Source organism: Chiloscyllium plagiosum, unplaced genomic scaffold (assembly GCF_037043375.1).
Source record: "Chiloscyllium plagiosum isolate Xiang-an unplaced genomic scaffold, Cpla_swu_hap1 HiC_scaffold_12, whole genome shotgun sequence".
In the NCBI taxonomy this organism is placed as follows: domain Eukaryota; kingdom Metazoa; phylum Chordata; class Chondrichthyes; order Orectolobiformes; family Hemiscylliidae; genus Chiloscyllium; species Chiloscyllium plagiosum.
This window is the reverse complement of record NW_028270150.1, coordinates 33,610,992-33,626,281: the sequence shown is the minus strand read 5'-3', so window position 1 is coordinate 33,626,281 and position 15,290 is coordinate 33,610,992. Positions and strand designations below refer to the sequence as shown.

At 41.5% G+C, this 15,290-nt stretch overlaps 1 protein-coding gene across 2 annotated transcripts in view; it reads right to left on the bottom strand.

Moving 5' to 3' along the window:
• The window catches only part of LOC122555319 (uncharacterized), a 74,410-nt gene that overhangs the window by 15,378 nt on the left and 43,742 nt on the right, over positions 1-15,290 (bottom strand). For both annotated transcript variants that reach the window (XM_043701190.2, XM_043701189.2), the window contains exons 7-9: positions 2,284-2,357; positions 1,793-1,990; positions 429-566 (exon numbers count right to left, since the gene is read on the bottom strand). In XM_043701190.2, the coding sequence (XP_043557125.1) occupies positions 429-566; positions 1,793-1,990; positions 2,284-2,357 (410 nt within the window). The remainder of the gene's footprint in view (positions 1-428; positions 567-1,792; positions 1,991-2,283; positions 2,358-15,290) is intronic.

The window sequence follows — 15,290 nt, the reverse complement described above, 5'->3', positions numbered from 1 at the left end:
GTCCTTCACTGAATATTTAAAATTTGCTACTTTTAATCTTAAAATTTGGTTGGATCAGAACAATTATTGAAATAAATTAGCCTCTGCCTCAAATCAAATTCTGAGTTTAATATTTGAACTGTTTGGCTGTACTGGGCAGATATAGCTAACTATTAAAGGTTGTTCGGTTATTTTGATTTCCAGTTTGAAGGATTTACTAATAAGATTTGATGAAACTTATAACAGTTGCATCTTGAGCAGGGTAAAGGCCATATGTTCGAATGACATCGTGTGATGATTTCTGTCCAGTTTTATAATTTTAAAATGAATACATTTTGGGAAGAACAAAAATGATCAATCTATAGGTAATTATATACATAAAAATCACCCATTAAAATCTCTTATTTACATATACTCAGCAGTACACAGAAAGACCGTTAACAACTGACCTTAAGACGTGGATCGCCCTTTGAGAATGGTTTCGATATCTGAGCAATGCCTTTACGGTTTCCACGAAGTACCCCATTTTCAATATCTTGCAACGTATAGACTTCTCCACCAATCACGTAACTTACAGAATTGAAAAACTAAAAACAAAATGCAGAAATTAAGTTCAGAGGATGATTCCAATATGGCAAGCAAATCAAAGCTACTTAAGAGGTAGATTTAAACATGAATAAGAATGCTATGGTAGATTGCTACAGAATTTTCACTCAAGATTACAAATGATGTCATGAGATATTGTGACACTTACATCATGAAATATTATAATTTTTAATAAATTGTATCAATGACCATTAAGGAAGTATCACTATATATGTTTATGTAGCAAACAGAGTGACTCAATGGATTAGAAATCAGTCTTGTACCTGCATGATCTAGATTTGAATCTAGATCAAACTATTGGTATGAAAATCCCTGTCTGCTATAACAATCACAAACCAATTTTTAGATGGTTCTATTTATATATACAATAGATATCCTTTAAAATTATTTAACTAACTATCCTTTTTTTGATCACATGGGAGCATTTTATTAAGCAACCTTCAATGTGACATTTATGAATTAAAATCTGCCATAAATAACCTCAAGATCAGCAATGTCCTTTGCTTTCAAAAGAAGGGTAATTGTAGAAATATGTGACATGAAACTAATAAGGCTAGATCAACACCCATGTATCTGAACAAGCCGGTGGGGTCTGGCAAATTCCTCATTCTGGGAGAGTTTGAAGAAGGGTTTTTTTATTTGAGGGCAGGGGGAACACATCTTTCTTGTCCTAACCCACAAGCAGTGCTATAAAGACATTTTCACCTCTTTCATTTTGGGATCTCCTCAGAAAGCCTCAGAAACCCTGCACGACAGTTAAATCTGCAAAATGCATTAATCAGAGTCGATCAGCCTCGTTAAGATTATTTAAACTGCCAAGCTGTCTCCTAGGAGTGGGTTGGTTGATTGTCCTTAAGCTTGCCTCTATTAAACCTGGAAGTGATTTGAAATGTGTTCAAGGTTTTAAAATTTTAATGTTTGATCTTAAGTGTCCGCATTCAGAAAAAAGAGCCTCCTACCTTTTTATTGTATTTCCCTATTCTGACCTTATTTGTTGACTTTTGTGCTTGCATAATCTTTCACTTCCTGGCACACTTTGGTTACTATCACCTGTATCGTTACCCTGCTCTATTGCCTTGACGTTCTCTTTAATTCTCCAAACCTCCCTCCCTGGCACACACTCTAACCGTACTCAGATATGAGGCTCCTTTATGAAACACTACTAATACATGTGCAAGTTGTTATTCATCATGAAATAACATCTTACTTTATATCTCTGCCACATGTTTTTTGGTGATCCTTGTTTAATATTTCCATGAATAACTAATGCATTGTATATGTTGATGAAGAAAGCTAGCTTCTCCTTTCTCGTGAGACTTTCAACATCCATACGTTGTAGCTGTGTTGCAAGTTCACAGTAATCATCAAAAACTGGACTGTTCACCATGGATTTGTAATCTACAAACTACAATTAAAAAAAATGTTATTGATTAATCTGCTGCAGTTACTCTGCAATTTTAGATTACATTTTGATAAAGAAACTTTTATTTCCTAATTGTATCTCAAGTCAAGCTAAAGTTATCCATGAAATAATTATTATAAATATTGTAGTGAAATCTAAGTAGGCACTTAATACTTTAAATGTATACAGTGTATTACTAAAACTAGGATTAAGGTTGAACATTTCAATAATAATTTAACAATGTATAGTGAGTATTAGATATAGACTATTTTTTCAGGAAAAATAAACTGACTAACCTTGCCATCAGGCGTAATGTGTTCTGAGAATAGCTTCAGAGTTAAGTCTCTCATAGCTTCAGAATGTTTAGAAGCTGAAGTATAACAGAATATTCAGCAGGTTAACGTTAAAAATGAACATGAGAAATTAAGTTATTAATACAATTGTTCTTTTTGGAGGATGGTTGAGGGACATTGCGCTGGTTTAGGGAGCACTTCACTTTGTTTTATTTATGCCCAATTTTTGCCTTTACGGACATCTCAGCTTCCAGATGCAGAAAATTACGAATGAGTAAACGCCGTGATACCACTCTGCAACAAAATTATTTAGCAAATTATTACATTGTGTGGTCAAACATACTCTAAAATTCAGCTGTCACTTTGGAAAATCCGTCAATGTACTTCAGTTATGGAAGTATGCAACAGCTCTTTCGAAGCATTTTCTGGTTTCACTTCAAGTCCCCAGTATTGCAGGTTTTATTTCTGCTTTTATTTATGTTTCTTTCCAATTTTCATCCACCTACTTCCCAAAGAAGAAGACATCTTTGCATCTCCCCCTTCACCTCCATCCAAGGCCGCAAAAGATCCTTCCACATCCACAAAAATTTACCTGTACTTCCACACACGTCATTCACTGTATCCGTTGCACCCAGTGTGGTCTCCTCTACATTGGGGAGACAGGATGCCAATTTGCGGATCGTTTCAGAGAACATCTCTGGGACACCCACACCAATCAACCCCACCGCCCTGTAGCTGAACACTTTAACTCCCCCTCCAAATCCGCCAAGTACATGCAGGTCCTGGGCCTCCACTATTGCCAAATCCTTACCACCCAACACCTGGAGGAAGAACACTCATCTTCCGCCTTGGGTCACTTCAACTACACGGGATCAATATGGATTGCATCAGTTTCCCCATTTCCCCTACCCCCACCTTATCCCAGTCCCAACCTGCCAACTTGGCACAGCCCTCTTGAACGGTCCTACCTGCCCACCTTCCTTTCCATCTATGTACTCTTACCTATCACTGTCACCGCCACATTCATCTACCCATCACATTCCCAGCTACCTCCCCACAGCCCCACACCCCCCTCCCATTTATCTCTCAGTCCGGTTGGCCCACAAACCTCAGTCCTGATGAAGGGCTTATGCCTGAAACGTCTCCTGCTCTTCGGATGCTGCCTGACCTGCTGTGCTTTTCCAGCACCACACTCTTCGACTCTGATTTCCAGCATCTGCAGTCCTCACTTTCTCCTAGTTCATGTACTTTGAAAATCTCAGATGTTCTAATTAAGTTCCATTATAAACTTTAGCCAATTCAAAACTCTAGCGAGTTTTGAGAAGAGTTGTAGCTCAGGTTGAGGTTCTGGATGTAGTTTTGCTCGCTGAGCTGGAAGGTTTGGTTTCAGACATTTTGACACCATGCTAGGTGACATCATCAGTGAGCCTGTGGATGAAGCACTGGTGGTATGGCCCGCTTTTTATTGATGTGTTTAGGTTTCCTTGGGTTGGTGTCATTTCCTGTGGTGATGTCATTTCCTGTGTTTTTCTCAGGGGTGGTAATTGGGATCCAAGTCAATGTGTTTGTTTGTACAGTTTCAGTTTGAATGCCATGCTTCTAGGAATTCTCACGTGTGTCTGTTTGGCTTGTCTTAGGATGGATGTCAAATATAAACCTCCCCTTAACACCCCACTGGCCAAAAGAATAGCAGGGCCACAGAATGCTTAGAGAAATGATTAATGATGCCTACAACAGACTTTGTAAATACAACCGGGAAATTTTGCGCCAAAAAACCTTACTCACTAATGCAATAGACCATTAATGGACAGATACAGTACAACAAGCCTTTTGACAGCAACAGACACAGAAAATGGAAAAATAACTGGACAAACCTACACAAACAACACAGAAGCATGGATAAAAACTTATCTGATCGACCCTTAACAGACATTGAAAAAGCCATCTTAGTAAGAGGATTATCAGAGAGTGGTGAGGGCGTGGAATGCCCTATCTGCCAATGTAGTTAACTCAGTCACATTAGGGAGATTTAAACAATCCTTGGATAAGCATATGGATGATGATGGGATAGTGTACGGTGACGAGCTGAGAATAGTTCAAAGGTCGGCGCAACATTGAGGGCCGAAGGGCCCGTTCTGCGCTGTGTCGTTCTATGTTTTATAAAATTACAACTTCCAGGATGCGGACAAGAAAAACTTCTTAGCAGCGTTAGAAACAATACTGAAAGACAACAAACTCACAGAGGAAACCCAGCAAACCATCAGACAGACAGTTGCATCAACATTAAGCAGGAAAAAGGAAGGAAACACACTCAGTACACAAGAAAGGAAAGCACTAGACGGACTCAAAAAAGATACAAGACAAAGGACGCTTGACAGCCATTTTAAATCAAAGAGACTACTTTGAGAAAGCGAACGCACTGCTTGCAGATACCAACAAGTGGCGATAGACCCAATCCCACAACTAAAGAACCAAATCACAGCCCTACTCAAAAACTTCAGAAATCCGGAGAAATAAATAAGACCAACTTCCAAAAAAAATGAAACCAGATGGATCCAACACACCACGCTTCTACGGATTACCCAAAATTTACAAACCAGGAGCCCCCCTCAGACGCATAGTCTCGCTACCTGGAACACCAACTTACAGATCGGCCAAGGTGCTACACCAAAGCCTAAAACACTTAGTAGAAGACTCACGCCACTCCATTCACTCTACCCGAGAATTCCTGAAGACCATTAAAGATACCAAGATAGACTATTATACCAATAATAGTCTCCTTTGATGTAATAGCCCTGTTTAAATCCATCAACATCAACCTGGCCAAGAAAACACTGACTATGCTATTAGAAGAACCAAAGACACATACAACAAACACCATCAACTTCATCAGCAAAGACAATATTGTCAAACTAGTGGACCTATGCCTTACCACCCATTTCACCTTCAAAATCAAAACCTACAGACAAACCAATGGAACACCCATAGGATCTCCGATATCAGGGTTCTGAGCAGAGGCAGTAATGCAGAGAATCGAACAAACAGCTCTGCCCAAACTTTGGGTCTGCTACATGGATGACACCTTTGTCATCACTAAATGAAACAAATTAGAGGAAGCCTTCAAGATCATCAATAATACCCTTACTGGCACAAAATTCACTAAAGAGGAAAACAACAACAAACTGCCATTCCTAGATGTCGCAGTAGAATGAACAGCCAATGGGGAACTTCAAACCAGCATCTACAAGAAAATAACACATACAGAGCGAATACTGAACTACAAAAGCAATCATCCCAACATCCACAAATGAAGTTGCATTAGAACATTATTTCAACAAGCCACAACACACCGCAACTACGAAGAGCAGAGGAAAATCACTTATACTGTGTATTCAAAAAGAACGGGTACCCAATGAACACAATCCGATTTCTCAGCAACAAACTCAAAAAAGCAGACAAAACACGTCCGGAAACCCTAGCCACTCTCCTCTACATCAAAGACATCTCGGAAATGACTGCCAAACTACTCAGACCTCTTGGCATCATGGTAGCCCACAAACCCACCAAGACACTAAAACAGCAACTAATGAACTTGAAAGAGCCTATATAGAAAACAATGAAAACTAATGTCATTTACAAAATATCCTGCAAGAACTGTAACAAACACTAATTGGACAAATAGGCATAAAACTAGCCAGCAGGATACATGAACATCAACTAGCCCACAAAAAGACATAAAGTCATGGTCATAGAGATGTACAGCATGGAAACAGACCCTTCGGTCCTACCCGTCCATGCCGACCAGATATCCCAACCCAATCTAGTCCCGCCTGCCAGCACCGGCTCATATCCCTCCAAACCCTTCCTATTTATATACCCATCCAAATGCCTCTTAAATGTTACAATTGTACCAGCCTCCACCACTTCCTCTGGCAGCTCATTCCATACCCGTACCACCCTCTGTGTGAAAAAGTTGCCCCCTTAGGTCTCTTTTATATCTTTCCCCTTTCACCTTAAACCTATGCCCTCTTGTTCTGGACTCTCCGACCCCAGGGAAAAGACTTTGCCTATTTACCCTATCCATGCCCCTCATAATTTTGTAAACCTCTATAAGGTCACCCCTCAGCTTCCAACGCTCCAGGGAAAACAGCCCCAGCCTGTTCAGCCTCTCCCTATAGCTCAAATCCTCCAACCCTGGCAACATCCTAGTAAATCTTTTCTGAACCCTTTCAAGTTTCACAACATCTTTCCGATAATGTCCTGTACAGCCACAACAGGACCTCCAAACTCCTGTATTCAATACTCTGACCAATAAACGAAAGCATACCAAATGCTGCCTTCACTATCCTGTCTACCCGCGACTCCACTTTCAAGGAGCTATGAACTGCACTCCAAGGTCTCTTTGTTCAGAAACACTTTCTAGGACTGTACCATCAAGTGTATAAGTCCCATTAAGATTTGCTTTCCCAAAATGCAGCACCTCGCATTTATCTGAATTAAACTCCATCTGCCACTTCTCAGCCCATTGGCCCATCTGGTCAAGATCCTGTTGTAATCTGAGGTAACCCTCTTCGCTGTCCACTACACCTCCAATTTTGGTGTCATCTGCAAATTTATTAACCGTACCTCTTATGCTCGCATCCAAATCATTTATGTAAATGACAAAAAGTAGAGGACCAGCACCGATCCTTGTGGCACTCCACTGGTCACAGGCCTCCAGTCTGAAAAACAACCCTCCACCACCACCTTCTACCTTTGAGCCAGTTAACCCACTCTCATTAGTATTTTTACATATAGATGAGAAAGGACACCATTTCGATTGGGACAACACATCTATCCTCGGACAAGCCAAACAGAGACATATACAAGAATTCCGAGAAGCATGGCATTCCAAGTGTGGCCTTACAGTAAGTCTGCAGTAGTGAGTAGACTGGGTTCTTTCTTGATTAATGTATTATTCAGAATGGGTCTTGAGTAAACTTAAAAATATAAGCCATAAGTATTATGTTAGCCTGGAGCAATTATTTGTGGAGAAATAAGTAAGTGGTTTTTCTGGGTCTATAGACTGAAAGAAGCAAAATCGGCCTTTAGTAGAGTGATATGTTCTTCTTGTCGGATGTGGGAGCTTATTGAGAATTTATGTGCTATTGAGGATTATATCTGCAATATATGCTGTTGGTTGTGAATACTATCAGATTGGATGGATCGGTTGGAGAGACAGTTAGTGGCAGTGAGGAATTACAAGAGCAAGGGGATGTGATGGATGGCTGTTATAGGAAGAGGGAAAGTCTCAGATATAGTCACATAGATGGGTTAACTCCAGGAAAAGTCAGAGAGGTAGACAGCTAGTGCAGGAGTCTTCTGTGGTTACCCCCATTTCAAACAAGTATGCTGTTTTGGAAAATGTAGGGGGTGATGGATTCTCAGGGAAATGTAGCACAAACAGCCAAGTTTCTAGTAATGAGACCAGCTCTAATACAATGAGGGGTACATTGGGTTCCAAGAAATCAATTGTGTTAAGGGACTCTCTAGTCCAAGGCACAGACAGACGTTTCTGTGGCTAGCAGCGAAAACTCAGAATCGTCTGTTGCTTCCCTGGTGCCAGGAACAAGGAGGTATCAGAGATGGGTGCAGAATGTTCTCAAGGGGGAGAGGGGCCAGCAGGAGGTCCTTGTACACATTGGAACCAATAACATAGGAAAGGAAAAGGATGAGATTCTGAAGGGAGAATACAGAGAGTTAGGCAGGAATTTAAAAAGGAGGTCCTCGAAAGTAGTAATATCTGGATTACTCCCGGTGCTACGGGCTAGTGAGGGCAGGAATAGGATGATAGAGCAGTTGAATGCGTGGCTGAGGAGCTGGTGGATGGGAGAAGGATTCACATTTTTGGATCATTGAAATCTCTTCTGGGGTAGAAGTGACCTGTACAAGAAGGACAGTTTGCACCTGAATTGAAAAGGGACTAATATAGTGACAGGGAGATTTGCTCGAGCTGCTTGGGAGGATTTAAATTAGTAAGGTGGGGGGGGGAAGGGTGGGACCCAGGGAGATAGTGAGGAAAGAGATCAATCTGAGACTGGTACAGTTGAGAAAAGAAGCGAGTCAGTCAGGGCAGACAGGGACAAAGCAGAGAACAAGGCACAACTGATAAATTGAACTGCATTTATATCAAGACAAGAGGCCTAACAGGGAAAGCAGATGAACTCAGGTCATGGTTCCAAACATGGGACTGGGATATCATAGCAATTACAGAAATGTGGCTCAGGGATAGACAGGACTGGCAGCTTAAGGTTCCAGGATACAAATGCTACACGAAGGACAGAAAGGGAGGCAAGAGAGGAGGGGGAGTGGTGTTTTTGATAAGGGATAGCATTACAGCTGTACTGAGGGAGGATATTCCCAGAAATACATCCAGTGAAGTTTTTTGGGTTGAACTGAGAAATAAGAAAGGGATGATCACCTTTTTGGGATTTTATTATAGACCCCTAATAGTCAGAGGGAAATTGAGAAACAAATTCGTAAGAGATCTCAGCTATTTGTAAGAATAATAGGGTGGTTATGGTAGGCGATTTTAATTTTCCAAACATAGACTGGGACTGTCATAGTGTTAAGTGTTTAGATGGAGAGGAATTTGTTAAGTGTGTACAAGAAATTTTTCTGATTCAGTATGTGGATGTACCTACTAGAGAAGATGCAAAACTAGACCTACTCTTGGGAAATAAGACAGGGCAGGTGACTGAGGTGTCAGTGGGGGAGCACTTTGGGGCCAGCGACCATAATTCTATTCGTTTTAAAATAGTGATGGAAAAGGATAGACCAGATCTAAAAGTTGAAGTTTTAAATTGGAGAAAGGCCAATTTTGACGGTATTAAGGCAAGAACTTTCAAAAGCAGATTGGGCGCAGATGTTCGCAGGTAAAGGTACGGATGGAAAATGGGAAGAGGCGAGAATCCAGAGAAAGTTAGGGTGGAATCCTGTTAGGGTGGAAGGAAAGGCTGGAAGGTATAGGGAATGCTAGATGACTAAAGAAATTGAGCATTTGGTTAAGAAAAAGAAGAAAGCAAATGTCAGGTATAGACAAGGTAGATCAAATGAATCCTTAGAAGAGTATAAAGGCAGTAGGAGTATAATTAAGAGGGAAATCAGGAGGGCAAGAAGGGGACATGCGATAACTTTGGCAAACAAAATTAAGGGGAATCCAAAAGGTTTTTACAAATACATGAAGGACAAAAGGGTAACTAGGGAGAGAATAGGGCCCCTCAAAGATCAGCAAGGCAGCCTTTGTGTGGAGCCACAGGAGATGGGGGAGATACCAAACGAGTATTATGCATCAGTATTTACTGTGGAAAAGGACATGGAAGATATAGAATGTGAGGAAATAGATGGTGACAGCTTGCAAAATGTCCATATTCCAGAGGAGGAATTGCTGGATACCTTGAAACACATAAAAATGGGTAAATCCCCAGGACCTGTACTCCATCTAAACACTTAACACCCCTGGGTGTACCCCAGAACTCTTTGGGAAAATGGGGAACTGGCTGCTGGGCCCCTTGCTGAGATATTTGTATCATCGATAGTCACAGGTGAGGTGCCAGAAGACCGGAGGTTGGCTTGTCCTTACCACCCTGTTTAAGAAGGGTGGTAAGGACAAGCCAGTGAACTATAGATCAGTGAGCCTGATGTCAGTGATGGGCAAGTTGTTGGAGAGAATCCTGAAGGACAGGATGTACATGTATTTGGAAAGGCAAGGACTGATTAGGGATAGTCAACATGGCTTTGTACGTGAGAAATCATGTCTCACAAACTTGATTGAGTTTTTTGAAGAGGTAACAAAGAGGATTGATGAGGGCAGAGCGGTGTACATGATCTATATGGACTTCAGTAAGGCGTTCGACAAGGTTCCCCATGGGAGACTGGTTAGCAAGGTTAGATATTATGGAATACAGGAAGAATTAGCCATTTGAATCCAGAACTGGCTCAAAAGGTAGAAGACAGAGGGTGGTGGTGGAGGGTTGATTTTCAGACTGGAGGCCTGTGACCAGTGGAGTGCCACAAGGATCGGTGTTGGGTCCTCTACTTTTCATCATTTACATAAATGATTTGGACATGAGCATAAGAGATACAGTTAGTAAATTTGCAGATGACGCCAAAATTGGAGGTGCAATGGACAGCGAAGAAGGTTACGTCAGATTACAACAGGATCTTGATCTGATGGGCCAATGGGCTGAGAAGTGGCAGATGGAGATTAATTTAGATAAATGCGAGGTGCTGCATTTTGGGAAAGCAAATCTTAATGGGACTTATACACTTAATAGTAAGGTCCTCGCGAGGGTTGCTGAACAAATAGACCTTGGAGTGCAGGTTCATAGCTCCTTGAAAGTGGAGTCACAGGTAGATAGGATAGTGAAGAAGGCGTTTGGAGTGCTTTCCTTTATTGGTCAGAGCATTGTGTACAGGAGTTGGGAGGTCATGTGGCAGCTATATAAGACATTGTTTAGGCCACTTGGAATATTGGAATATAGGCCACTAGGACATTGGAATATTGCATGCAATTCTGGTCTCCTTCCTATTGAAAGGATGTTGTGAAACATGAAGGAGTTCAAAAAAGATTTACAAGGATGTTGCCAGGGTTGGAGGATTTGAGCTATAGGGAGAGGTTGAATAGACTAGGGCTGTTTTCCCTGGAGCACCGGAGGCTGAGGGGTGATCTTATAGAGGCACATGGTGTGGGGATGTCCAGAACTGGAGGATATAGGTTTAGGGTGAGAGGGGAAAGATATAAAAGAGATCTAAGGGCAACCTTTTCATGCACAGCATGGTACGTGTATGGAATGAGCTGCCAGAGGAGGGTGGAGGCTGGTACAATTGCAACATTTAAAAGGCAAGTGGATGAGTATATGAATAGGAAGGGTTTGGAGGGATATGTCCAGGTGCTGACAGGTGGGACTACATTGGGTTGGAATATCTGGTCGGCATGGATGAGTTGGATCGAAGGGTCTGTTTCTGTGCTGTACGTCTCTACGACTCTATCAACAACACATTGACTTGGATCCCATTTACCACCCCCTGAGAAAAAAAACAGAAAATGACATCACTGCAGGAAATGACGTCATGGCATGACATCACTAACCCAAAGAACCCTAAACACATAAATAAAAAGTGGGCCACCAGAGCTTCATCCGGAGGCTCACTGATGATGTTACCTCGTAAGGTGACTAAAAGTCTGAAACCGAACTTGCAGCTCAGCGAGGAAACCTACATCCAGAATTCAAACCTCTGATGCTTGGATCCTAATTTGCATTTGGTCCTTTCCACCCAGTACCAACTTGCAGTGTTAACAGATTGGGAGCGAATGTTAGAATTCTCTTCCTTGTTTACAATTCTACATGGCCTCACTTCTCCCTATTCTTGTAACATCTGGCTTTCTGAATCATATGATTTGCTTCATTCTAGTGTACTTTTAGTTGTAAAGGCTCTAAACACTGAAGATGTAAGTGCGCACGTGTGTATATATAAACACACACACACACACACACACACCTTAAAACATTTTTCTTTGACAACTTTCATGAAGCTTCTTGGGCATTTATCTATGTTAAATGCACTCTATAAATGCAAGTTGATGTTGATGGGAGTTTAGCTAGAAATGTTCAACATCACTTGATCACTCTTCGTGTCTTTGGGGGTGGCTTTATCGGGAAATTGCCATGTTCTGCAACTTCTTGGTAATCTATACTAGTAAGGGGAACTTATGGTTTATCACAAGGGCTGAAAATATCAGAAGCTTGAGAAGCACATTTCAAATGTAGGAAGTTACTCAAAATAGAAATTAGTGAACAGTGACATGAAAAAACACAGGGTGGGTAGAACAGAGGAAAATCCAAAGTCAGTTTATTTTAGAGGCAAAAAAGATAACCAGGGAAAGATTAGGGCCCATTAGAGACCAAAATAGCAATGTGTGTGGAGCCATCAGACACTTGGGGATTCTCAATTAGTACTTTGCATCTATATTCACTACGAATAAGAATGGTGTAGCTACAGAAATCGACAAATGGGACTATGATAATATTGAATAAATTATCTCCAAGGAAAGATGGTATTAATGGTTAAAATTGGATAGATCGTCAGGCCCAGTGAGATGTGTCCCAGATTGCTCTCAGGTGGGAGGCAAGGGAGGAGATTGCAGAGCCTCTAACCTTAGCAGCTATCAACACAAAAGAGGTGCCAGAGGACTGAAAGACAGCTAGTATGGTGAAGAAGGTGGGAGGGATTAACCAGAGAAGTATAGGTCAGTGAGTCTAACACCAGTGGTAGAGGAAATTTTGGAAAAATTCTGAGACGGAATTAACCTTCTTGCGGAGGGACAAAGATTAATCATGGATAGTCTGTCTGGCTTTGTCTGGGGAGATCATGTCGAACAATTTGATTCAATATTTTGAGGTGACTGTGTGTGTAGATAGTCACAGAGTTGTACAGTATGGAAACAGACTCTATGGTCCAATTTGTCCATGCCAATGAGATATCCTGAACTGTTCACATTTGCCAGCATTTGGGCCATATCCCTCTCAACCCTTCTTATTCATGTACCCATCCAGATGCCTTTCAAATATTGTAATTGTACCAGTCTCCACCACATCTCTGGCAGTCATTCCATATACACACACCAGCCTGTGCATGTAAAGGTTGCACCTCTCACATTAAAACTATGCCCTCCAGTTTGGATTCCCCCACCTTGGGGAAAAAACCTTGACTAGCTACCCTATCCATGCCCCTCATGATTTTATAAACCTCTATAAAGTCACCCCTTAACCTCGGACACTACAGGGAAAATAATCCCATTCTATTTAGCCTCTCCCTAAAGTTTAAATCCTCCAACACTGGCAACGTCCTTGTAAATCTTTTCTGCACCCTTTTAAGTTTAATGAGGGTAGGGTAGTAAGCTGTTAATGTCATCCAAATGGACTTCAGTAATGTTTTTGACAAGGTGTTATATGATAGGACAAGGCAGCAAGAATCCATGGGGTTCAGGATTCTTTGGGAAACTGGATTCAAAGTTGACTTAATATTAGGAGGAAGTGGTTGAAGGCTGTTTTTGGTGACTGGATATTTGAGTTAGCGGCAACGATTTGGACAAAGGAATTGAATGCGATATCTGCAAATTTGCAGATGACACTAAGCTGGATGGCAGAGTATGCTGTGAGGAGATTGCTAAGAGGCTGCAGGGTGACTAGGACTGGCTGGCTCAGTGGGCAAAGATCTGTCAAATGCAATATAATGTGGATAAATGAGAGGTTATCCACTTTGGTCATAAAAACAAGAAGGCAGATTATTAACTGAATGGTGGCAGTTTCGGAAAATATGAGGTGCAACGAGACCTGGGTTGGCATGCAGGTGCAGTAGGCAGTGAGGAAAACTAATGGCATACTGGCCTTCATAGTGAGAGGATTTGAGTGTAGGAGTAGGGATGTCTTGCTGCAGTTTTATGGGGCCTCGGTGAGGCCACACCTTGAGTATTGAGTGCAGTTTTGGTCTCCTAGTCTGAGGAAGGACATTCTTGCTATTGAGGGAGTCCAGCAAAGGTTCAGCAAACTGATTCCTGGATGGTAGGATTGACATGTGAACAAGGATTGGACGTACTGGGCTTGCCTTTGCTGGAATTTAGAAGAATGAGGGGGGATCTCATAGAAACAGATAAAATCCTGAAGGGACTGGACAGGCTAGATGTGGGAAGAATGTTCTCAATGTTGGGGAAGTCCAGAACTAGGGGTGTCAATCTAAGAATAAGGGGTATGCCATTCAGGACTGAGATGAGGAAGAATTTCTTCAAATTACAGTTGTGAATCTGTGGAATTCTCTCCCACAGGAAGCTGTTAGGGTCAGTTCATTATATTCAGGTGGGAGCTGGATGTGGACTTTGTGGCTAAAGGGATCAAGTGGTATGGAGAGAAAGTGGGAATGGGTTACAGAAACTGCATGATCAGCATGATCATATTGACCAGTGGTGCAGGCCCAATGGCCTACTCCTGCACCTGTTTTCTATGTTTCTATGTACAGTGCACTGCAGAGTTCATTGCACCTCTGTATTGTTCATACTGATCTAGCTACAAATTTAGCTGGTTTGTTCTGTAAGTTTGCAAATGGCACAATAAATAGTAGTGCAGCAAACAGCAAGGAGGAAAGCTTTAGAATACAAAATGATGAACAGAACAGTGGGCTAGTCAGATGAACAGAACAGTGGGTGATGCAGTTTAATCCTAAAAGTGAGAGTTGATATATTCTGGGAGGTTATGCGAGTGGGCAAAAACTCGGCAGATGAAATATAATGTGAAAATATGAAGACATGCACTTTGGAAGGAAGAATAGAGGAGCTGACTATTATCTAAATGGAGAAACACTGCAGAAAGCTGCAGCAGACAGGGGTTTAGGGACCTCGTGTGTAAACACAAAAAAAGCTTTCATCCAAGTTCAGCAGGTAGTCAGGATAGAAATTAGAGTGTTGGCCTTAATTTAAAGGGAGTGGAATATAAAAACAGGGAAGTCTTGTGAAAATTACACAAAGCACCATTCAGACCACATCTGGAATACACTGTTCAGTTTTGGGCCTATTATCTAAGGAAAAGTATATGAGCACTGGAAGCAGTCTAAGGAAGGTTCACCAGGTTGATCTTAGTGGTGGAGGTATTTTCTGATGAAAAAAGGTTCAGAAGTTAAGCCTGTACTCATTTGGAGCTTTGAAGAATAAGCAAACTTATTGAAATACATAAGGTTCTTAAGGAAGAGATACAGGTTAGATCTGAGAGTTCTTTTCCCCAGTGTATGAGAGACTAGAACTACAAGCCATAATCTCAGAGGGAGGTGTCACCCATTTAAGACCCAGATGAGCAGGAATTTCTTTTCTCAGAAGATAGTAAACCTGTAAGATTCTTTACTGTAGACGGTTGTCGAGGCTGGGTTGTTAAGCATATTCAACGCTGAGATAGTCAGATTTTTAATCAGTAAGGGAATCAAGG